Raw genomic sequence first — 25,964 nt, forward strand, 5'->3', positions numbered from 1 at the left:
TCTTTTATGGTGGTAAATACAAAATGCAGGAGAAACTGTTGCCAAAAACATTATTGAGAACATTGAAACAAAGTTTAAAAAATAAATAAAATAAAGATTCGGATATCCACTTATAGAACATTTGCTAGTTATAAACTGAGCTTAGCGCGGAGAAGGAAGAAATAGCGACATAGTACTCGCCATCATACCATGGTCCCAGTATTAAACACTAAGGGCAAGGGCGCCAATTCTGAAGGGGCCCGGGCCCCACAAATCTCATATGGGCTCCCGCATTGTATTTATGAATATAAATATTTGGCATAATTTGAATACAATTTGTCTTAAAATCCTAATATATGCCTTCTGCATCTGAATGCCCCTCCCCCCCCATTTACAGAGAAATCGGCGCCCTTTGACTAACGTGTGATGCTAGCTTCCGAATTTAGAAACACGTTAGTTAGTGATGATAAAGTTTTGTATCGAAGAAGGCCAACCATATCTCTGTAGAGTTGCCCATACACAATTGGAGAAATTAATATAATAAGATAAAATAAGTCTCTGTTGCCTAAATTTCTACCAATGTATTTGGACAACCCTGCGGTGAAGTTGTGGTTGGCCTTCTTCTTCATAAATCGTTGTTAACTTCCCGTTACGTGTTACTAAATACGGAAGTTAGTCACGCGCTAGTCCAGCTCTTTATTACAACGCTAAAAACAACTCTGCATAAGTACCTAAGATACTTCCTATGCGTACTGACACGTCCGCCTCACTTGCATTATTATTGTACACTCATGTCCAAAATGATTGTCGCATATCCATAAGTGTCTTCTTGTAAGAATATAATTTGATAATGATTTTCCAGGGTGCTTTTAATACTGATACTATGTGTATAATCGGGAAATGTATACTTCTGGTAAACTTCATAGGAAAAGAATTATAAATACGAAAATTAGAATGAGTAAAACAAAATGTTGCTAAATGGACAAGAAAGTTTAAATTTTAGTTTTATTGTTCTTATTTACTGCTGTTTTGACATGAAATTTGCCACATACATGTCTTTGCCGATTATACGCATACTAACATTATAAGAAATACCAGGCGAATTCGTTATCAAATTATTATTTTTTTTTACAAAAACATATGTATAGACATGCGACAATAATTTTGGACATGAGTGTACCTAGGTAGAGAGGCCTCCAAAACTTGGAAGTTTACGAATGTACATACTGAAGCATCCTTCGTTTGTAACATTATGTGGCCTCGTATGTTTCCGTTTTAACATGTAGATTTGAAACATGCCATGACCTGACGTAGTGTCATTTAAAATATATATATAAATTTATGTTGAGTTGGCAACATTATTAATCGGATGGTATTTTGGAGGATCTCAAAGGATGACCCCTTGTCTATATTTGCATGTTACGAAATTTCATAGAATTTTATCTATTAGTTGCAGTTAAAAGGGCAGGTTTACTCTGTACATGTAGAGTATAAACAACTTGTTAATGAATTATACAAACAAAATGTACGAAGTAATTCCTCATATCAAAATAAGAAAGAGTGTTTATATGGGGAAAAATGCATAGTTTCGGAGCTACGGCTGCCCCAATGCGTGAAAAAAATACACCTCAGCACGTGTTATTCCGAACACGAGGAATTGTGGATCTGGTGGTCTAATCATACTTCTGATTCCCGCCGATACATTCCGTACTCACTTCTTCCTTTTTGCCTACTTTGGACCTATCCTTACTTGCAAGTGTATCTAGGAATTACATTGGGAGCAAAACTGGGAAGTACACCCTGTGAAGAAACCCTTGTGCACCCATTGCACATTGCTAAAATTTGCATTTTTGAATGGTGTATGTGACATTTCATTTACGTTAACATAAACCGCCACTCCACGATTCCAGATGTTGGAACGTATGTTTTCCTGGTTTTTAATTGCCCTAGCTCTGAAACTATGCATTGTTTTCCACAGGACCATATAAACTTTTTTCTCAGCTATTACAGTTTGCCGGTATAGTTCATTTAACATCACGTACATATAAACAAAACATTCCTTGACCGAAACCAGTTCTTAATATTGCAATATCCCTTCATATTAGTAAACAAAGCACCAGCAAGCAGTCAACGGATGCCGTCACCGATAGAACACGAAGAAATACGAAGAGGACCCCTTCAACCCCTCCACACAGCCTCTGTCTTCAAAGACTGGCTATAAAAACGGATACCTCAAGGCTGAAGACATCAGTTATTAACTGGTTATATCCTACCTCTCTCTCCAAGTTGCATTGGGCAGGAGAGACTCTTCTACCTTTATCTCCGAGCTGCAACGGGCAAGATATAGCCTTTAGACGTAGCTGCGGTGGGCAAGGTCATCTTAACCAGCAACCCACGAACCTTCGAGCTACAACGGGTAGGATTTCTAATTATAGAGGAAAGAACTTTTCAGACTTATTTCCAATCTACTTTACGAACTGTATAGAAATTTTTATAACAAAAAAGGTAACGGAAAACATGTGTATCGTTACAACATCGAATATTACAATACTGCAACTTTTTTTATACGGGTAAGTAGAGTAAATTATAGTTGGAAATCGGCTCCCACTACCAGTTTTATTATATATATATATATATATATATATATATATATATATATATATATATATATTATAAACAGTATTTCACAGAAACATTATAATAATGCAACCTTTTTTATATAAGGTAGAGAAAGGGCGGATTTTCATGCAAGCGCCTGTCGCATTCTTTGCTTGCGATATGGCTGAATAGCCAATTGGGAAAGTTGTTTAAGTACGGATCTACATGTAACACAACTTTCTGTTGGCTACACATAGAAACAACAAGCAACAAACGCAACGGATGCTTGCATGAAAATCCGCCCAATGGTAGCCCAAAGCTTGAGCAGCTTAGAGCAGAATTTTTATAGAGCTCTGCAGCAAGCTAGGTGGAGTGGATTAGGAATTTTTAAAGTTTGGAAGTAAGCACAGAGAGGGTTAAAAAGCTACAAAACTTTGAAGCAAGTTAAGTTACTAAGGTTAAACATCCCGACAGAGCTATAAAGCAAGCTAAGCAAAACAAAAGCCTAGAGTTTTGAAGGAATCTAGAAGCTTTGGGTTAAATATCCCTTAGAGCTCCAAGCAAGCTAAATGAAAAAGTGACCAATCGTAAACTGGTAGCTCTTAAAATTTCTAAGTCAGGCAATGGCGTTGTTTCCTCGTCGTCATGTAACTAGTGGTATGGTTGTTGTTTAAAAACAGTAGCACGAGTAAAATGTTTGTAAACACAAACACAAGCATGTGGTACATTACAATATGTTTTTGAAGTTTAACAAGTGTCTCATTTTTCTACTTCGCAAATCTGGGACCCTTATCTTATGGTAATTGATACAATAAATAAAACCTCAAAAGATACAAAAAACAGTTTATTATTATTTGAAAATACTTTTTCACAGCCTAAACATTACATAATACCATTATATTTCGTACCAGTTGAAATTATGCTAATATTAAAGATAGTTTAAGATTATGGCACTATTAATAATTTACTATCGTTTCTTTTAAATATAGTTTTCTACAATACATAAAACTAACCTCTTACGTAACATACCGTAAATTATAACACAATATTTAAAAATTTTCATATGTAACGATATATTATTAGTTTTGATTTGTGCGAAAGTGATTCTTTATATATAAAAAAAATTATCATGTACGAAATTGAATTAATAAATTAAAAATAAAAATTGAGCTGCTTTCATACCTGGGAGCCACAAAGAAAAACAGAGAAATGGAAGAGCTCTGTAAATAGTTTACAAAAAAAAAAAAAAAAAAAAAAAAAAAAAAATTGCGGCTGAAAAATTGTGGACGTTTTCAGAGACGATAATGAAACTAAGTTTTCTACCGTACTTGATAGGGGTACGCTATTTCAAACTATACGAGGGGCGTCCAATAACTCCAAAGCTAGATAAAAAAAAAGACAAAAATGAAGAATATTTTGTTTTCAATAATTGCTGAACAAACTAAAATAACCACACAAAATCTTACTTAGCTTAAGTCACCCTCAAATTATCTCTTTTTACATACTTTTATACAAAAAACAAGAACTAATTTCATCAGGGTCGAAAGAATACCAACATAAAACTAACGATTTGGCTCTCAAATATGAAATTAGCACCGTAAAAATAAATGTAGCCTATATATCAGTCTCCTACCCTGTGGTAACACTGTTACTATTTCTAAATCTATACCACTTACAACATAGGTTTAGATCAACCAAAATGGAAGTTTGATTTTCAAATGTTATACGAGCGAACTCCCAACAAAAAAAGTGTAAATCTTCAGTACGGAGTTTACTTATTTTTTTTTCACTCATAATAAAACAAAAGAACTTTTTCCCAAAAAGAGTCAAGTCAAAGTCATATGTATTCAACTGTCTTTCATAACGTTAACACATACTAATCTATTATACACACTATTTTTTTAACGAATTTTGTAAGCAAAATTTCCAAAAGTTGACAGAATCAATGAAAGCATCATCTGACAGACATACTTTGTTCCGTATATTTCTTATTTAGTACAAAATGTTCTTTATATTACTATCGATAAAAAAACAGCTGAACCCCGTACTATTTTTTTAAAAATTATTTCTATCGTATTGCTGGCTATGAAGATGAGTTTATTTACATTGTCCGCCATGTTGTTCACAACAGTTAGACAATTTACTTTTTATTCTTTCCTATGCAGACTGGAATAATATGGTAGTCCTTATGAACATCACCTACTAGATATTTTGGTTTCAAAGGTTTATAAAGTATTTTATTATCTTACAATACTCATCTGAGATTATCGTATTATTACTTTCAATGTGAGAATTTTTGGAAAAATAACTGATATACATTATATAATGGGTGACTGACTAATTGTACAGTAGATAATAATGTTTAACCTTCTCTTGTTACACAATATTTTCAATTCTTCAGTAACTGTTTTAAAGAGTAAATTTATCAAAACTTTCAGACTACAAATGGAGCAGCTAAAACAGTGGACCGATCTCCTCCTCCATTGATACACATGATACAGTGTTGTTTATTACAATTATTATCCACAATTCACTTTCAGTATAATTTTAAAAGTTAACCTGATATATACATGGTGTTTCAAAACAACACCTACAACGTTTGGGAAGTGATTTCTGAAACCAAGATAAGACGAAAAGTATAGACCAACTTGGGTGCACAAATGCTTCCTTTCGGAGTTATAAGCTGCCGAAAACATGAAAAAATGAACTTTGAAGATCATTAGCTCCAAAAATATGGGACCTACCGTGGTTGGGTCAAGACTTCACTTAAGAACTAATATATTCGCTATCCAAAAATCCATGTTTGAGAATTCTAAGGTATCCACGCAACAAATTTTTATACGCAGACTCTGGCTACGAACATATAATTTGAAGTATCCACCAACTATCTCTATAAAACTTGATGCGCAAGTACCGCAGGATTGTGAAACTTGGATATTTGGATACGGCACATAATAATTCCTAAGTGAAGTCTTGACTCGACTATGGTAGGTCATATAGTTTTGGAGCTATGGACCTATAAATTTCGCTTTTTCATGTTTTCGGCAGCCTACAACTCCGAAAGGAAGCATTTGTGCATCCAGGTTGGTCTATACTTTTTGTCTTATCTTGGTGTCAGGAATCACCTCCCAAACGTTGTCGGTGTTGTTTTGAACACCCTATATATATATATTAGGTATTACAACTCTTGGTTAATTGACGTGAAAGAGTACACAACAAAATCCGGTTGCAATATTATTAATAACTATTGTAAATGAACTTTTAGGTACACAACAACTTGCATAACAAAACATTCTACTATAAACAAGTCCCTTATATATAATACATGCATATACCTTGCGTTACAATATATATCTATCTATCTATCTATCTATATATATATATATATATATATATATATATATATATATATATATATAGAGAGAGAGAGAGAGAGAGAGAGAGAGAGAGGGAGGGAGAACAAGTCTCATTAACATTATCTTATATAACTGAATAAATCTGATTGTGTCCGAAGGCCTATTACAAAAAATAAATATAAGTAAAAAAAATAATTGCTAAAGTGGAAATTTTAGGGACAAGTCACTTTTGAAAACTAAGGTTTTCTCATAAGAAGATCTTTGTAAATTTGTTTGAAAACAGAAATTAAAAGAAAAAAATTGTAACAATACTACTACGCTACGTAGGAAAATCATGAAGAAAAGATATCTGGGAATGTATTTACGACATTGACGCTCGGATGCAACAGAACCAAATTCAGGGCATGCATATAAACACCATCCGAACTACAACTCTATGTTGGGGAAGGCGTACACTAACGACATCCACACTTAAAGAGTTAATCATTCTAAAATAATTTTCAAGTGGACTATTAAATAATATGTTAATCAAAAGGCAAAATAATCTTGCACAAAATAAATTTACATGAATTAAAGCATACAGTACAGCATTTTCAAAGTATAATTCTTGAATATGTAAAATAAAATGAAAGCAGATTTTTTACAAACATTCTTGATCATTAAGATAAGGTTTGAAAAGTAAAACTATAGATTGAATGTTCTTTACCTGTGCTCCCAAAATTTCGTGCTCCTGAATAACTTGTAAAATTCTGTACAAAATTTTCGATTGATTTTCTTTTTACAGATAACGAAAAGTAAAAACCTACCAAATAAATCAAACTTTAGATAAATATAATAAAAGATATAACAATTATTTATAGTAAACTTTAATTATTTATTTTAGTTTCTTGCATTCCACGTAGTTGTTTCTCTCCTCTTTGACCAACACACAAAAGAAATAAGTTTTCCTTAAATATATAATAAACTGATATGAAACATTTTTAATTGACAAATAACTGTCAACAGTTATTACTTACTAACTACCAACAAAATTTTCAGATCTTAATACAAATAAAGCACAATAAATGTAGCATCTTTGGTTCTGTAAGACACTGTTATAAAAATAAAATAAATAAATTCATATTATTATTTTATTCTTGAGATTTCTTCTATCAAGAAACTGGCAACTTCCAATATCCCTATACGTACACGTTCACTTGCGGCAATAAAAACTAACGGCTCCTTATAAGAAGAGTAAAACTTCTATAGAAAATATCAGCTACCATGAAAATATTGCGAAGAAATGCGTTTTCCTGCCTCGCCATTTCTTTAAGAGTCTTCACCACAGCAAAATTAAACTACCGCAAATTTTAGTGTTTTTCTGCAATATCTTCAAAACAAATAAAAATAACCGAAAAGAAAACACGTAGTACACTAGACAATATGATTTTGTATGTGATACCTTTACCACAATTCACCTATCTGATTTTGGTGTGCCGTTATTTACAGAACCCCAGCAAAAAATGCTAAATCTATCAACAGTTGCAAATCGAAAGGAAATAGATGAGTTGTGATAACGGTATCACATGCCAAATAATATTGTCTAGTGCACTACATATTTGCTTTACGAATATTTTTTATTTATTTTGAAGATATTATAGAAAAACTCTAAAATTAGTGGTAGTTTAATTTCGCTGTGGTGAAGACCCTTAACACCTTGTGATAAAGTTGCACTTAAAAATAGTTCCCTCTGCACTAACAAGATACATTATAGTTGTACACTCATGTCCAAAATGATTGTTGCATACCTATAACAGTCTTGTTGTGGAAACATAATTTCACAGTAATTTTACAGGGTACTTTTAATACCGTTACTATGTGCATAATCGGGAAATGTATATTTGTGGTAAATTTCATAGGAAAAGAATTATAAATACAAAAACTACAATGAATAAAATAAAATGTTGCTAAATGGAAAAAGAATTTTTTTTCATTATATTGTTCTTATTTACTGCTCTTTTGACATGAAATTTACCATATACGTGTCTTTGCCGATTATACACATACCAACATTATAAGAAACATTGGCAAAATCGTTATCAAATTATATTCCTACAATAGCTATTTATAGATATGCGACAATCATTTTGGGCATGACTGTACATTGTACCCGTTGTTTTGCCAGATTGTTGATTGATTCAAAAACTTCCACTCATTATTGAGGGAGAAAGCAAAAAGTATTTTCACTGTTGCAATTGAAAAAAGAAAATACGGAGAGACGGTAGTTTCAGTATGAATAACTTCACATTTAAACATCTTTCGCAGTTTTTGGTATCTTAATACACACTAGACAGAAAGAGAAAACCTTGCGTGTACATAATCACTGCACACAAGACAGATATTATACTATCAGGCACTTTATCTTAATAATTAACACAACATTACTCGTACACAAAACCATATAAAGGATGTTCCAAAAATCTGTTCTCGCAGGAACAACCCGAACAATGCAAACAAAATATATAGAAACATCACTCAGTGTACGAAGAAGGGTGCAAGCCTTATACGGTACCAAGATAAGCATCTGTTATTGTAGCGCCTTCCTTTGAGAACACGACACGACTTTACGTTACAAATAATTTTAATAGAAATACAAAGGTTGTATTAAATTATACACTCATTACCAGTGGCGTATTTACGATTTTGTTTCGGGAGGGGCTTTGCTAACTTTCGGGGGGGGGCTTTGCCTGGAAATGTGAAAATTCTGCAAGATATTTCATTTACTTTACTATACTAAGTAAGATTTCGGGGGGGGGCTTAAGCCCGGAAGCCACCCCCATAAATACGCCACTGCTCATTACATACAATAAGTCTTAACAATTCCATGGCTGCCATGAGTCATCGGACTGCACACAATTTCCAGTTCAACAAGAAAAAAAAATGTACATATACTTTAGCAGATGCTATACGTCTACGTGTTTTTTGAACTTGTATCGAATTAAAGTAGCAACGTGTAGTGTGGTTCCGTCCCAACAGATGCCGTTACTTGTATGACTAAATGTGACATAAAAAGTACTCTCAAGCTTGAAATATAAGTTTACAATACTCTTATGCTCTTCAAACGACACCCGTGCGCCAGCTATTTTGATTCACTGCCTTACATCTCACGTTTATTTTACGGTAATGTAAATACTGACGTCTGTTGAGAGAAAACTATACTAAATATTGTTTCCTTAATTCGATCCAACTTGAAAAAACATTGCTCAAAATATTATCTGATATGAATAGGAATGGAACAGATGATATTTTAAAAGTCATTGCACACAATTTTAGAACTCAGTTCCTGTAGCAATTTTCTGTGATTAGTATCTAGGCATCTACATGGAATGCAACATTACATGGCATGCAAGAATTGCATAATGTAATACGACCTTAAAAAAATACTAATTAGCATTTCCTCACATTATTTTTGTGTATATCTCCAAAGAATCTCACATTAAACAAATATTGATTCTCCATCAGCCAATAGATTATTGAACTAAACAGAAATCTTCTGGTAAGTACTACATTTCTATTATTTATATTTTCTATTCCTATTATGGGAAATATTAAAAGGAAAATATTAACTCTACAATTTGTTTGTACATTGTATTTGTCCCTAGTCTATACGTACACAGGGCCGTACCGTGGGGGGTCCGGCCCCGGGCGCCGAAATAAAGAGGCGAAAAATTGGAAAACAGATAAGAAAAATTGCTTGGAATATATGTATGGGGGCGCCGCCGTATACTCTTGCCCCGGGCGCTGATTTTCCACGGCACGGCCCTGCACGTACATCCGTTTCGGTGCTATTAATGATAACAATGATGAACTTTTACTGTAGAATAAGTAACTGTTCGTACTAAATACAACTAACAGGTTTCAAAATGTACAATATGAAGTAACTTTGATCCATGCTTGCAAATACTATCTAAGAATGAATTTCATAAAATATGATGTAACGTTTAACTTAACATTACTAAGATATGTCTAGTATGTTTAAGACAGTGGCGTTTGATCTTTGATGTGAAAAAAAAAAAAAAAAATATATATATAAAATTTAAGTTCTCTTACTACACCACACTATTATTTAAATTGTGTGTTTATCCGTATTGATCTACATCAATAACTAGAATACTGCAGTAGAATTTTAAGGTAAGAATTTTTATTTATTATTAATTTTGATTCATCAAACCGAGGTACTAACTTTCTTAGTACTCACAGAAAAGCCGATGAACTTGGAAACATTAGTACGTTAGCTATTTTTTGTAAAAACAACAAGTGGCACAACTTAGATTCAGGATTCACTGTATTTAGTTATTTTATCGATTTTCGACGTCTTAACACGCTCAAATGTGTCAAGCTGTTTCATGTGAGGAACAAAATCCCTTAAAAGTATAATTTGTGGTGAAGAACATACTTTTGACTAGGCAGAACAACAAGCAACCATGGAAAAATAAGTCAAAATATCCTGAGTGGGAGGTATTCAAACTCAATTCAACGTAGATCTTACATGATTTGTTCCGTACTTCTTGGCAGGATTAGCACAAATGTACAAAATAAGAACTAAATAAATAAACAGAGCTTTTATTACACTATTACACTTAAATGTATATGAAGCTCTTACTGTAGATGTCCTGAAGTAAACAGCAGCCTGGTATTTCAACTTCTTAAACTCTGCATTTTTCTTGAGAGCCAAAAACGAAAATGGAATTTCTAAATATATATAGTATGTTTAGAAATTCAGTAACCAAACTCCGGGAGGTGACTTCTAACATCAACTTAAATAAATAAAAACTCTGATGATCATAGAACGAAAAACTCCCCAATTTAGAGTTACAAACAGCCGAAAATGCGAAATATTACATTTTAAAACGCTCTAGTTTCAAAACTATGGGACCTGTCGCTAGCAATTCACAGAATTATACAGGATTATACATTTATAGTTCATTTTATTATTTTCAGTCAATTAAGGAAAGTAAACTGATAAACAACATTGGTGAAACAAATGCTCAAATATGTTCCTGTAATCCAACTTCCTTTTTCCGGTACCGGATGACGGTATGCTATTTCCTGTGTGATTGCTTGAACGTTTGCGATAGCTCGTCCCAAAGTTTTCACGCAACGACATTTTAAAAGTGACGTTTTGCATTGCCGGTGGTTTATAACTTTAATTGGAGGAGTTTTTCGTCCAATGTTCATCAGAACTTTTTTTCTTTAACTAAATATTAGAAATCACTTCCCAGTTTGTTCATCGAATTTCTATACATACCGTATATAAAGGATAGTACACTCTATACATGAACTCATAAGATTCCCATCTTGCTCTTCTATATTCTGTTACGGATTTATTTAAAAATCATATTAAACTTCAAATTTTTGCTGGGTGCTGTTAGCAGTGTCAAAACATAGGAAAGAAAAAAAGAATTCAGTGGGATTAGACCGAGGGAATTAATTACAGGTAATAATCATACACACTCACATACCTATATTTGTAAAAACTGTGAGCCTCAAAACACTCGGCGTTTTTCCTTACCTATGTCTTGGCAATGCTGATAGCAGTCTGCGAAAATTCGAAGTTTAGTATGCTTTTCTTGAACAAATCCGTAACAGGATACAGAACAGCAAGGTCAGTACCTGTTGAGTTCATTCATATATACGACACAGCTCCATGTGGCTTATACTAACCATGGGGTATGCTCTATTTAACTTGTTTTCTATATTTTTAACTTCAAAAGTACCTACTCCCCAGGTTATCAATTTTCTCTATTCTCTGAAAAACTGCAAAATTAAAACAGTTAAATCATTTTTTAAAACTTCAGACACACTAATTTTGTTACTGAAAACGTGTTTTTTCGTTGTATCAGAAAACATACGCTCTTCTTTTGCTGAATTAAATATTATGAACTCATATAAACAAACATTTGTCCTTCATACAATTAAAAATGTTTATCTGCCCTAAGACAAAAGATGATATCATAAGCCATTTTGATATAAGATTCCCATTGTTATAACATGCATATTATACTAATAAAAACAACAACGAAATAAACATAAAAAAGAAAACATCTAGATGATATTTTGTGCTAGTAATATTGAAGTACAAAACTAGAATTAACACAGTACGGGAAACCATACAAATGCGTCCACTTTAAGCAAGTAATAGATTCCAGCTTACTCTGTGAACGGCTGCAACTGAAATGTTGTTTTAAATTCTACAAATAACTAGAGTAGAGTCACGAAAACTCGACCTAATGTGGGCTGAAGGGTGGCCGAGTTCGTGAAAATGCAGGGTTATCGGGAATGGGATTTTAAAAAGAAGTACGAGTGTTTCCTCAGAAAATACAGTACCGTACCTATATGTATTGACTGCTTGAGAATACAACAGAGAACAAACTGTCCAATTACCCTTAAACAAAGGAAAAGTGCATACTTTATGAAGGCATAGAGCCTTTACTATACATGAAAATGAAAAGTAATGAATACACACTGTACGGTAATTTACCTGATAAGATAGACCTCAGAAAAATACCCGGCAATAACCTTGAACGGGTTTGCGCGTGGGGTTTTTCACCCTGTCAGGGTATAGCAAAGTTATCCGGACTGCCGGGTTATCAAATGTCGAGTTTTCGATACTCTACTGTAATCATTTTCTTTCAATATTATAGCCTATTAACTTTTTTTTTCTTTCGATAAAAACAGATATGGTGTTTTTAATACCATTAAAACTAATATTCCTCTAAATATCTGATTTTTTTTTTTTTTTAATGATTATCTGGTCCCGTAAAGATAACTTTCCAAATATTCATAATTGCTTAACGAATTAAAATTTGTAAAACAAAATAATAATCTCGATATTAAACGATAACAACTGAGGAAGTGATTCTTAACCATCACATACATATCCTGGGTCAAAACATGTCACTTGGATACATGTATATGAGAAAAATGAGGAAGATATATAAACATATACTCTCTGTGTACTGTTAAACAGGAACTAATTAGAACAAATGATCAAATGTGTTCATTACTCCACTAAGCACTTTAACGATATTCTCTTCCATGGCTGAGCCTTCAGCTTGTTCTCGCGGTTGCCCAGATTCGGTGCGCGATTCCTGTCCCTCAGCTTCACTGGACGTAAGCTTATCACCTTGTCTGTGCTCAAGAGCTTTGGCATCAGTAGGAACAAAATCACCCGTTTCACATGGAATACTTGGAATCTGGCAACCCTGAGCTGAAAATCCTTGGTACGGACTCTCATTAGTGCTTACAGGTTTCAGTGGCGACGGAAGCAAATCTCCCGTTGGGGAGCCGTCTGATTCCAACAACGATAAAGCCTCTGGTTTTGGTGCGCCAGGTACGGTCGTTGGCGTTGGCGAAGCTTCATCCCTACCAGAATACAAGATCTTCTCTGTTGACGGTGATTTCGATAAACTGTCCTTATCTTCTATTAAGCTATTTTCAGGACTTAAGTCTGACAAATCTATGTCGTAGTTTATTGAAGTAAGGCCTTGAACAAAGTTAAGACTTTCTTGTGCGACAAATATGTCATCTGGAGTTTTTAAATCATCCAAGCTGCTATCCAATGACAGGTTACCTGGCAACGGTGAGATGGAAGGTGAAAGTCTGTCTTGTGGTGATGCTGAGTTCTCTTGCAACAGCTGATCCAGTTTCTTATCATCTTCTGTCTCTCTCTTATCTTCTGTAATGATTACAGGGGCCACAACCTTTAAAAGAAAAACATAATTATTTTCCTCTTCATTTAAAAATTACTGATTATATTTTAGAAATCGCCTCAAGATTTACAACTCAAATAAATTTGTAGTAAGGCACATGAGAAAAATGGACGCTCTATTTTTAATTGAAGTGATAGTTACACTAATTTTGGAATCTGCGATTGACATGGAATGTTATAGTCAGTCATGAACAAGATCCTGAGACGAATATTCGGACCCAAGAGGAACGGGAATGGGGAATGGCGGAAACTTCATAACGAGGAACTACATAATTTATATGGTTTACCCAACATTGTTAGGGTCGTCAAGTCTAGGAGGCTTAGGTGGGCGGGTCATGTAGCTAGAATGGAAGAAAGTAGAAACGCTTTCAAAGTCTTGACTGGAAGACCAATCGGAAAACGACCATTAGGAAGACCTAGGCGCAGATGGAAGGACAATGTTAAGATGGATCTCGCAGAGATAGGAATACAAAGTAGAAACTGGATCCAATTGGCTAAGGATAGAAGTCAGTGGAGAGCTTTTGTGAACGCGGCATTGAATCTCCGGGTTCCATAGGCCATAGAGTTCGTTAGTTTTTAGTTATAGTCAGTAGGAATCGTTAACAGTTAAAATGAAATGAAATAAAATCTTTCAGTTTAATATTCCATGATTGACCCGTTTGAAATTAAATTTGAAACATATTTAGTACCTCTTTTGAGATGGATTTTTTATCAAGTGTGTCCTAAGTGAGTGAGCAAGTTTAAATATTTAAGTAAAAAATAAAATTATCTTACGGATTTCTATAATTACACTTTCATTACACACAACGTATTCTAGGGGCACAAGGGGTACATATACTTTGCATAAACCTATCCTTCTCGCGCGAAGAAATGGGATTTAAGCTACAGAGGTTGTTTCCGCTTTATGAAGACGAAATTACACATCGTGTGCAGCACAACCAAGCGGGAAGAGTAGGAAGCTGCCAGTCGTATAGGACCACCTTGGACCATTGACTGTGACAGGTGTGATAAATAAGTGCTTATTGGGAGGGATACATAACTGCCTTTTCCGACGTGAACTACAGTTATAGTGTCATTATCAAACTGCACCAGGAGTATGGATTCACTGTGTCCAAAAATGGCATATCATGGGTATTGAAAGGGGCAGGTAAGGCGATGTGTGGGATGATTCCTGTGGGGAGAAACAAGCCAACCCTCAGCCTGGCACTAGCAGTACACGAGCTAGAATTCGGGAAGTCGAGGCTCTGGTCACCACGAAGAATGCACCCACACAGAGGAGTATCGCGAACCGGTTGCAGACATCACTGAAGACAGTGCACACCATCATCATTCACCACGATTTGAGGTTGGTAAAGCGACGGACGGGGCGTGTTCATAAGCTCTTGCCGAAACACATCCAGGAACGTCGCACAAACTGTCGAAAGCTGTATAAGCGGTACCTGGCCGGTGACAAGTGGAAGTTTGTTGTAACACTGGACAAGGCATATGTTTATCTGATGACTGTTACAAGCCACGAGCAATTTCTTATCGCTCGATAGGTTCGAGGGACTTTCCAAGATGGTTCATTGAATGTAAAGAAAGTTTTGGTACAGGTTTCATGATCATTGCTGGATACTCGTACCAGGGCAAGATTACCATATATCGTGTAGCCAAAAGTACGAAGGTGAACTCGGAATATCAGGCTAACGTCCTGACACCAGTTTATCGTAATGACATTCCCCATCTCTACGGAAGGGAAAAGAATCGCGTGTGGGTGCATCAAGACAGGGCGTCAAGTCACACATTTCGCTCAACCCGCCTCTTCCTCCAACAAATGGTAGCAGAAATTGGAATTCATGCAATTCCATTCACAGACATTCCAGTAAACTCCCCTGATGCGTCACCGATGGACTTTCGCGCATTCGGACTCCTGAAACGAGCTTTGTCTCACACGAGACCCCGCACCGTTGAAGGGCTAAGGAAAGTCTGTCACGAGGAGTGGTTGTGGCTTGACAAGACGACATTGCGTGCTAATCTCCTACAGTGGAAACTTCGTTGTCGGGCACTTGCCCAAATGCTGGGTCACCAAATAGAGCACTCTCGATGGTAGCGACATCCCTTAAGGTAAGTGAAGGCTGAAATAGTCACCATAGATCGGAAACAACATCTGTATTACTGTACATAAAAGGTATTATATATAAACACTTACTACAGATATTTCATTTTCAAACCATGAATCGCTGGACCATCGTTGGTTGGGAACATGAAAATTAATTGAAGAAGAATAAACACTAGAGGTAATCGCAATACCGTATCATCCTTCAGCTATGTTCTTAAACATGTGGAGCTAGCTACTCGAAACTCAAAAAGAAAAACGAATTGTTCTCTTTTCTTAAAGTTTCTACAACATACCTGTGGAACAATTGGAGGCGGAAGTGCTTCACAGGTTGGGTCCTCTGCATCAATGTCCGTTGGCGTTTTTCTAGGTTTTATGGTTATTGGATATTTGGCTAACACATCGGACACTTTATTTGCTATATCCTCCTATAACATAAAATTAAAATAAGTTTTTTTTTTCGATTTGTAGTTAATTTCTACCTAATTAAATCAACAACCACTGTAGCCAATTACTGGAACACAGAAATATTCTAATGGAAAGGCTAAAAAATACTTTTCATTCTATTTAATAAACATAGTTAAGTTACATCTGAATAAAGTGTATATTAAGTAAGGCCATATGAGTCATATTTGGAAGTGGCTATGTATTAAAAATCTCTCTCTTATTAATAACTTCTTAAGAACAAATTGATTTCCGTGGTCCTGTGCAAATTAACGATAATCTGACTTGGTGTAAAATATAAAGCATTGATCAGCTGAAATTTGAATAAACAAAACAACAGATCCGCTTTTCTATCCTGTATTAAAATCGTCCCAATAATCGTAACTTAACACGAAAATGAAATGAAATCTGTACCTTAACGTCACACGGGTATGACGCTTAGGATAAAGGAAATGGATAAGTAATGAAAGGTGAATGAGTATGAAAGAATTGAAGGAATTCCCGAGAAAACCTATGGGCACGATGCTGTCTACTAGAAACTCACATAGTCTGAATCAAATCAGAGATCCTTCACATCAGGAGTAACCACTCTACCGCCGAACTACTGGAAGTTTAAATTCATCAACCATTTCAGTTCACACACGCCTACCCGCTTGTCTGCCTACGCGCGCCTTTGATGTACGGGATTCCGCGTTCGTCTCCTGGTTGGAGAGCCTTGTAATTTTAACAAGTTATGGCCCATCAGGCTTCACCTTAAATTGCAGGTCCAAGCCTCATATAGGCTTGGTGCTGAAATGAGATGATAACCTTCAACCAATCAAAATTTTAGTCCGCAGGATAGAAGAGCAGTTTTGTGTTTATTTGTGAACGTGACTGTACACTTTTCAAAACGATTTTACCAGTTGCATGTAAAATTAACTGGTATTCATTTTTTAACCTAATATGAGGATATATTCCAAAATGCTACATAAAATAGGTTCATAGGATGAGCTCAGAATTCCATCTTAAGATTAATATATTATTACTGTTAGTGTTTCTTTCTAAATAAATAAAATAGCTTAATAGGTCAAAATATACATTAAAACACGAAACTAAAGTTAAGCACAGAAAGAAAAGAAAAAAGCAACCACTTCGAAAAAAACTACGCATTACGTAACTAAAGTTATGCATTATTTCAAACTTTAAATAATGTATATTTCTGCTTTTCAATTGACAAAGAAATATAGTTTCATGCAATAAATATTTTCGGTATATTCGTACTAGTTATAGAGTTTAGTACTAAATTAATATGATTTCCTTAAAAGCGGAGAATTTGGTACTTTCTGCTTTGCAGAAAATCATATTAATTTACGGGAAGATGTAATTAGACCAATTTATCCATTCGAAAATTGCTACCACCAGTGAATAAGCAAGTTTGAATGTTAGAAAGCGAACACTCCATGCCCAAAGCAATGCAAAATCAGAATTTCGTACAATTTCACTCTACACTATAAAGTAACTATGAGTGTCATTTAACAAAACTATCACTCGGGAAATCACAAATTGTTATTCGAAAACTGTTTTGAGTTACCTGCTGAGTTTGTTCGAGAACGTGTTTAACAAGCAGTTAATGAGATACAGCGTTATTACATAAACAGAGTAAAAACCAATTGCACTGACATAAAGTCACTTCCACTCTAAATTACAATCTTGTTAGGGCCTATTTATTTCAAGTGTGCCCTCGGAAAATATGTGATACATACTTCACCCCCACCCCCGCCACTCTCTTACAGCGGAAATCTTCCTTTTGCTTTGGGGAAGAAAGTGAATGACTTCGGCCAATTTGTCATTCAGTCGTTTGGTCTTGACGACTGAAAATCTTAGGCTACTTAGAATGGATAATAAGACAGTGCACAGGGAAGCCCGTAAAATAATTCAATGTGGCGACCCTGTCAGGATCTAACTATTGAAAAAATTTCGGCCACAGCAACTTATCCCTCCTCTTTCGAGGGAGCTACGGGAAAACACACATCGACAGCAGCACCAGAAGGGGCACAGTTGAAATAGAAAGGCTCTATTAATATCGTGACTAAAATAAAATAAAACAAATTAAAAAATAATGTCAATGAACCAATACACGATCATAGTAAACGACTGTTCAATGCTCGTAACATTCAAATCAAATTTAATGTGAGGGGCTGTATAAAATACTTTGTATGATGTACAGCCGTTTCATCGAGAAATCAGCATTTGTATAAAAAGATGATGCATCAATATATATATATTACAAATAATTTTTTTTTTCGAACATGCATTATAGTATAATTTAGGTATTTCGACAGGTATGTATAGCTGAGGAAAATGATGATCAACCAAGGAACTGCTCTTGAGCTGAAGATTTTAATTTCTTTTCTTATGTCAATGTTATATATGTATGATTAATTTTCATGTGTTTCTCCAAATAAAACCTCACACAAAATTGACTGAAAACAAATATTTCTGCAAGTTTATCAACTGTACATATTGTTAACTTTTCTTTTGGATTACTATTATTATTTTCTTTCTTTTTGCTGTCAATTTTATTCACGAGCAATTTTCTACCTACTACACATATTTGAAACTTGAATGTAATATTTCTTAACAGTGTCTGTACCAATATAAAATCATTGCCAAGTTATCGCTAGGTCGAGATCAAAACGTGTGTGTGTGAGAGAGAGTAAAAGAAATATTTGCTTTTCTTAATTGTTATACAAAGCTTAAAGTCTCTTTCTGTAACTACCTACATGATTATATTTATTTATTTTATTTACGAACATAATTCCAGATACAGCTTAACGACAGTTTAAACTGAAATACCTAAGAAATCCATAAGATGATAACATAATATTATAATAATAATAATAATAATAATAATAATAATAATAATAATAATAATAATAATAATAATAATAATAATAATAATAATAATAATATCTACGTAATAACAAGAAGGTTGACAATAGCTAACTACAGTTTATTAACTAAAATGGCATCGAAGTGCAGAGCTATATGCACTTTCAGAATTAAATAAATCTACAGGTGTATGTGATAATTCGTTGTATAATTTAGGAAGCCTGTAGAACAGAGAACGCTGAACTATTGAAAGTCTAGGTCGTACTATATGGAAAAAACGTGTGTTACATGTTTGTTTGAATGGAATTCGGAAATATAATTCTGAAAGTTGCGTTTCGGATCTGAGTTGACCATGTGTGAGTTTATACAGATATCTGAGGTCACTGATTTTATGGCAAGTGTCAGGTAGTTGAATATTTAGTGTTTCCAACAGTCTGTGTTTTGTCATTGCACGTGCGCGAGGTACTCTAAAACGTACTATTGCTAAGAAAAAGTTTAGAACTATATTTAGCCGAGATAAGTTTGTATGAGCTGGCATTGTCCAGACAGGTGAACAATACTCCATTTTAGGAAAAATCAGTGACTTGTTGAACGTAGCTAAGGAAGAGAGGTTCCATCTATCTGTTAACCTGTACAGAAGTCCTAGTATGCGCATCGATTGCTTAGTCTATATGTTCTGTGAAAGTTAGTTTTGTGTCAAAAGTAACTCCCAGATTATTACGACTATTGACTCTCATGATGGGCGAACCATATGAATGGGACCTACCGAACCATATATGATCGGAAATAACAAAACTTGTAAGCAAACCATATTGGTAACTCAAGAATCATTACTTTGCGATCTCATCAGCATTTGAAAGTAAAATGATGTGTTAATTTTTATTTATTTCTTTATTTTAAGCACATTCGTTTTCCAATCTTCACCTCACAAGAGTTAATTCTGATCCGAAGACGACATTTGTGTCACTGTTTCATGTTTCCTAATTTATATTTCATAACAGTGAACAGACAATACGCCTGCTTGCTTATATTTAAGTAGCCAATCATATTTAAATAAAGCAACTCATAATGTGTAGTTACATGCACAGGCCATGCACAAAATTTTCGTGATAACCGTGCAACAACTGCGTATACACACTACATACAAAAGTGATTTTATAATAATCCATTTCAAATTATACAATATGTTAGTTTCAAGGGTAATAAAGATCATGAACCTTGAATTTCTGCATTTCCCCTTTTAACAAGGCAGCATCCTCAATTAGTTTTCCATTTCGATGACGTAAATCATCAAGGGTTTGTAAATGTTCGTACATCAGATGCATACCCTGAAATAAATGCAGATTAGAACAAGTCAAACACTATCTAGCACCAAGGGCGCCCATCAGGGGAGGCAAGGTGGGACGCTTGCCCCCCTTAGAGGAAATTGTACTTCGGAATATCGAAAACCCAATAGAATTTTTGGAATAGTTACATCAAAATTTGAAACTATATTTGAAATGTCGCTTATACTTGCCCCCCCCCCCTTGGAAATCACAACATGGGCGCCCTTGTCTAGCACCATCTCCTTCGGCAACAGTACTACTATGTCAAATTAGATCTTTAACTAAAAGCTAACATTTTGCTTCAAAATGTACAAATAAATCACAATATTAGCAATTAATATTAAAAAATCATAATATTAGCAATAAACTTTTTTATTTTTATGAGTTTTCCTATAAAAACAATAACCGATTTTAATGATCCATAATTTTGAACCCTGATCAATTACAGTTGGCTTGACAATTCTTAATTATTGATTCTCACAAATCTCAATCCTGGAATGTAATGCTCAATTGCTCTTAATTAATCCTTTAGAATTTCTTTTCAGCACTGTCTTTCTTGATTTTCCTTCAAGTTGCTTTCTTCCAAGACAATACTTCTACATATTTTGTACTAAAGAACGGGTTCGTTACGTTCTATGAACCAAAGGTCATCTCTTCTGTACCTTCTAATGCATTTGCATGATTAAATGTTCAAACTTCCACATACAACTGCATCATTTAACCTATCACGAACAGATAAATTATTTTAATTAAGTAGCAAGGTGTTAGATCTGCCGTCCTGGTAGGCCAAAACAGCATACAAAGCAATTTTTATTGATCAACGGATATTTTGACAAATAATCGCCTTTGGAGGCGCAAATTTGGAACTTTCCACTCTTTCAAAGAAATCTACCTTTGAAGTATTCCTTGTCTGAATGTACCCAGTAAGCAAACATGTCTATGGTAAGTGCAAGTTTGCCCTTAATTTCCCTTGATAGACTTAGCCTTAAAGATTCTCTCTGTGTATGGCTATGCTTAGTGTAAATCTATGGTAAGTCTAAGCTTGACCTTAATTTCCCTTGATAGACTTAGCCTTAAAGATTCTCTCTGTGTATGGCTATGCCTAGTGTAAATCTATGGTAAGTCTAAGCTTGCCCTTAATTTCCCTTGATAGACTTAGCCTTAAAGATTCTCTCTGTGTATGGCTATGCCTAGTGTAAATCTATGGTAAGTCTAAGCTTGACCTTAATTTCCCTTGATAGACTTAGCCTTAAAGATTCTCTCTGTGTATGGCTATGCTTAGTGTAAATCTATGGTAAGTCTAAGCTTGCCCTTAATTTCCCTTAGCCTTAAAGATTCTCTCTGTGTATGGTTATGAGTAGTGTAAATTTATGGTAAGTCTAAGCTTGCCCTTAATTTCCCTTGATAGACTTAGCCTTAAAGATTCTCTCTGTGTATGGCTATGCCTAGTGTAAATCTATGGTAAGTCTAAGCTTGCCCTTAATTTCCCTTGATAGACTTAACCTTAAAGATTCTCTCTGTGTATGGCTATGCCTAGTGTAAATCTATGGTAAGTCTAAGCTTGCAATTAATTTCCTTGATAGACTTATCCGTAAGAGATTTTTTTTTGTGTATGGTTATGACTAGTGTAAATTTTAAGTCCTGCTTCAAGTTCAGATAGCTTTGACGTATAAACCTTTATACGCTTAGACCAAATGTAAGAGTGAAACCTGCAATTGAGGAACTAACAAGTTTGCTATAGCCTTGGTTAGGTCTGCAGCCGTGTAAATGCAAGCTTGTGCAAGCCTACAGACTTAGCCCTGCAAGCTTGAGTAAGGTTACTGAAATTCCAGAATGCCATTTAGGGTAACAGCTTAGTTACGATACCTGGCTCTGCTACCTTCATCTGTGCTACACATTTCATTTTTCTTTTCTATATTCCTCTGTAGGAAAGAACTAGCGATGCCCAAAAGTGTTCCGATAATTAAGAAACAAGTGGCTCGAATGAAGGTGGTAAGTCTTGATACTACAAATTAAGTAGTCATGCTTCAAAGGTAAGATTTCTTACTACACAAAACATGTACACTATGCATTGCATAAATAAGCTTTAACCCCTTCGGGATCCTATGTTACAATTTGTACCATATGCACTTTTCATGGTACATTGTGTTATTTCTCTTCTATTTGAGCTTTTTCGTCCGTTTTTTTTTTTTTTTTTTTTTCCAAGTCCAGAGGCCTTGCAGAAGACATTACGTATGGTTTCAGACCGTCCTGCGTCCAGACATAGGAGGTGATGACGTCATAAGTCAAAAATTTCCTTTCTCATTTTCTAAGCGTATGTTCAATATTTTTTGGCGGGCTTATTTTTCTACGTAGAAGATTAAAATTTTGCACAAACATTCAGTCCACGGAGTAGTATGTACCAGATTTTTTGTTCCGATGTCAGTGCTAAAACCGGGAGGAACCAGAGGGGCAAAGGCGTAAAAATAGGGATTTTTTTACCCCAAAAATCCCGTTTTTCATTTTCCCGCCTTGCATACATGATAGGACCACGTGAGTCATACCGTCTGAAAGGCAGTTCCATTCTGAAGAGAACGACGGTCGAATTATTATCCTAGGGTAATTAGGGATGTCTCAGGGAATTTTTAAAAAATATACTTATATATAGGGTAATATGGGGCATTGTCGGTGTATATATTTTTTGGCGGGCTTATTTTTGAACGTAGAAGATTGAAATTTTGCACAAACATTCAGTCCACGGAGTAGTATTTACCAGATTTTTTGTACCGATGTCAGTGCTAAAACAGGGGGAACTAAAGGGGCAAAGGGGTAAAAATAGGAATTTTTTAACCCAAAAATCCCGTTTTTCGTCATTTTCCCGCCTTACATACATGATAGGACCACGTGAGTCATACCGTCTGAAAGGCAGTTCCATTCTGAAGAGAACGACGGTCGAATTATTATTCTAGGGTAATTAGGGCCGTCTCAGTGAATTTTTATCCAAATATACTTCTGTATAGGGTAAAAGTGGGGCATGGTAGGGAAATTTTTTCTGGCGGGCCTATTTTTTCACGTAGAAGATTGAAATTTTGCACAAACATTCAGTCCACCGACTAGTATTTACCAGAAGTCTTTTTCCGATTTCTGCATAAAAACAGGGGGGTCCAGAGGGGCAAAAGTTGAAAAAAGGGAAAATTTGCCCCAAAAAATCCCTTTTTTTTAGGAATTTCCCGCCTTAGATACATGATGGAGACATGTGAATGGTACCGCCTGAAAGACAGTTCTATTCTGAAGAGAATGATTGGCGGATTATAGTCCTAGGGTAATTAGGGATGTCTCAGGAATTTTTTCCCCTGAGATCATAGTGTTTTATGGTACTTTGGGGCATTGTGGGAATTTTTGATAAAAATTCTTCCGCCCTTACTATTCAAGATAGAAACTTGAAATTTGGCACACACATTCAGTATACCAAGTACTATTTATCAGATTTTTTTTTATGGCTACGATCACACAGGGGGGTCCACGGGGGCCCAAAGTTCGAGAAAAAAATTTTCCCTCCGAAATTTTCACTTTAACATTTTTTTCCCGCTTCTGGTATATGGTATGAGCATGCCAGTGGTACCATTCGAAAGCCAGCTCTATTCTGAAGAGAATGAGGTATGAACCATGATCCTAGGATAAATAGTGACGATACAGTAGCTGCTTGACTGAAAGTCTAAAAAATAGCCCAAAAAGCCAGGATCCGGAAAGGGTTAAAAGTTATTGTATGCCATATTGCTGTACCATTAAAAGTTACTTCATAATAGGAGTCTATAATTGCTTCCTCCTTAATACACGATAAAAATATTCTTTACTTCTTAGGACAATGCTTTAGTAAGCAACACAGATAACTACTTTTGTTAAACCTACGCAAGAGCAAAAGGTTATCTAGTTAGTGAACGTCTTCCTTTATATTCATAATTTATAGAAACAAAATTAACATTTGTTATTGGTCATATACATACTTTTAAACTCAACGAGGAATCTACATAGCTTTTTGAATATATTTATTTTCATTTTTCAGGTTTATTATATCATAATTACCTTCTTCTCTACTACTTACTTTCAGAAAACCTCAGTCCCTTTCTTTATTTCTTAGCTTGCAAGAAACCAGCCTAAGCTTCCGAACTGAAGAAAATATTGGATTTAAATGTATACATACCAACAACAAATTTATGCGTTTTGTGATTTAAACATGGATATTTGTTTATATTTTCCTGTGTGAACATGAAATAAAAGCAAGGATAGGAATGGCGAAAGAGCCCTTTAGAAGAAAGAAAACTATTTTGTGGAACCTTGAATCAAGAGTTGAGAAAAACTCATAAAGTGTTTCGTGTGGAGTATTGTGCATATGGGTCAGAAACATGGACATTAGGCAAACATGATGAAAAACGGCTGGAAGCTTTCGAAATGTGGGTATGGAGAAGAACTTAGATAATCAGCTGGGTCTAGTGGAAAACGAATGAGAGGGTGGGGGAGAACAATTTTAGATATTTTAAGAAGAAAAAGAGAAACTGATTGCGACATTGGGTAAGAAGGAGCTGTATCATGAGGGACGTGTTAGAGGGTATGGTGACACGAAAGAGAGGAAGAGGGTGAAGGAGATTACAATTAATGGACAATATCAAAAAGGAGAAATCTTACGTGAAGACGAAGAGGTTAGCGAAGACTGCGGAGCATTAAAGGTTCTCAGTTGCAGCAAGTGACCTGCCAATAATGGCAGAATACCTATGATGATGATTTGTTTATAGTATACATTTGTTTATAGATACATTTTTTACACGATATTCCACTTGGTATAGCAGCATTTATGCAAGATATTAGAAACTTCGTAAAGCTTTCTACAGTTCTTAATAAAAATGATTTTTTAAAAAAAAGAAAGACAGAAAAAGAGAGAGATTTTTCCTTTCCACACTTTTCATCATGTAAGTTTAATTGATATGGATACTTTACATTCTTGTCCTTTATTTCTTTTAAAACTATTTTGCCATCAATCCTGCATGCTCATTTAACATTCGTATTTCAAGGTCTCAGGACTCATCAACTGAACACACGAAGGACTCTATCTCAAAATCTCTATAAGCTCTTTTAAGCTATTGATACGAAAGTTTTAGGTGAATCAAAATTAACTGTGTACGATGTAAAAATAACTTTCTCCTTATAGGGTACATTAAAAGAACTATTAAAACATGGAATCTTCGAAGTTATCTATGTATTTTTTCCCCTTCAATTTAATGGTGTTATCTTTCCAACGTTAACGCGATTTTCAGGAAAATTATTATTTAAAAGAAAAAGACAAAGATAGAAACAAGAATTTTAGGAATGATCCAAAAAATGCAGATCTTGGCAAATAATTAGTTTTTGGATCAGGTGCCTCAAAATTTTTGAACGGCTCCTAAATCGAGTTTTCGTTTATATATATATATATATATATATATATATATATATATATATATATATATATATATATAAATATATGGAATAAGGACACTATACTGAGTTAAGTGATAGTTTGGGTTTGGCTACAC

The 25,964-nt window shown here is 34.7% G+C and overlaps 1 protein-coding gene across 6 annotated transcripts in view; it reads right to left on the reverse strand.

Annotated features, from left to right (window-relative positions):
- Nucleotides 1-7,075: 7,075 nt before the first annotated feature.
- The window catches only part of Rabex-5 (Rabaptin-5-associated exchange factor for Rab5), a 45,315-nt gene continuing 26,426 nt past the window's right edge, over nt 7,076-25,964 (reverse strand). For 5 of the 6 annotated variants that reach the window (XM_081770733.1, XM_081770731.1, XM_081770729.1 and 2 more), the window contains exons 9-11: nt 20,311-20,421; nt 16,075-16,206; nt 7,076-13,675 (exon numbers count right to left, since the gene is read on the reverse strand). In XM_081770733.1, coding sequence (XP_081626859.1) covers nt 12,950-13,675; nt 16,075-16,206; nt 20,311-20,421 — 969 coding nt within the window. In that variant the 3' untranslated portion in view covers nt 7,076-12,949. The remainder of the gene's footprint in view (nt 13,676-16,074; nt 16,207-20,310; nt 20,422-25,964) is intronic. The other variant, XM_081770734.1, reaches the window with a different exon arrangement.

This window comes from Thermobia domestica, chromosome 9, assembly GCF_964235325.1.
Source record: "Thermobia domestica chromosome 9, izTheDome1.hap1.1, whole genome shotgun sequence".
NCBI classification, from domain to species: Eukaryota; Metazoa; Arthropoda; class Insecta; order Zygentoma; family Lepismatidae; genus Thermobia; species Thermobia domestica.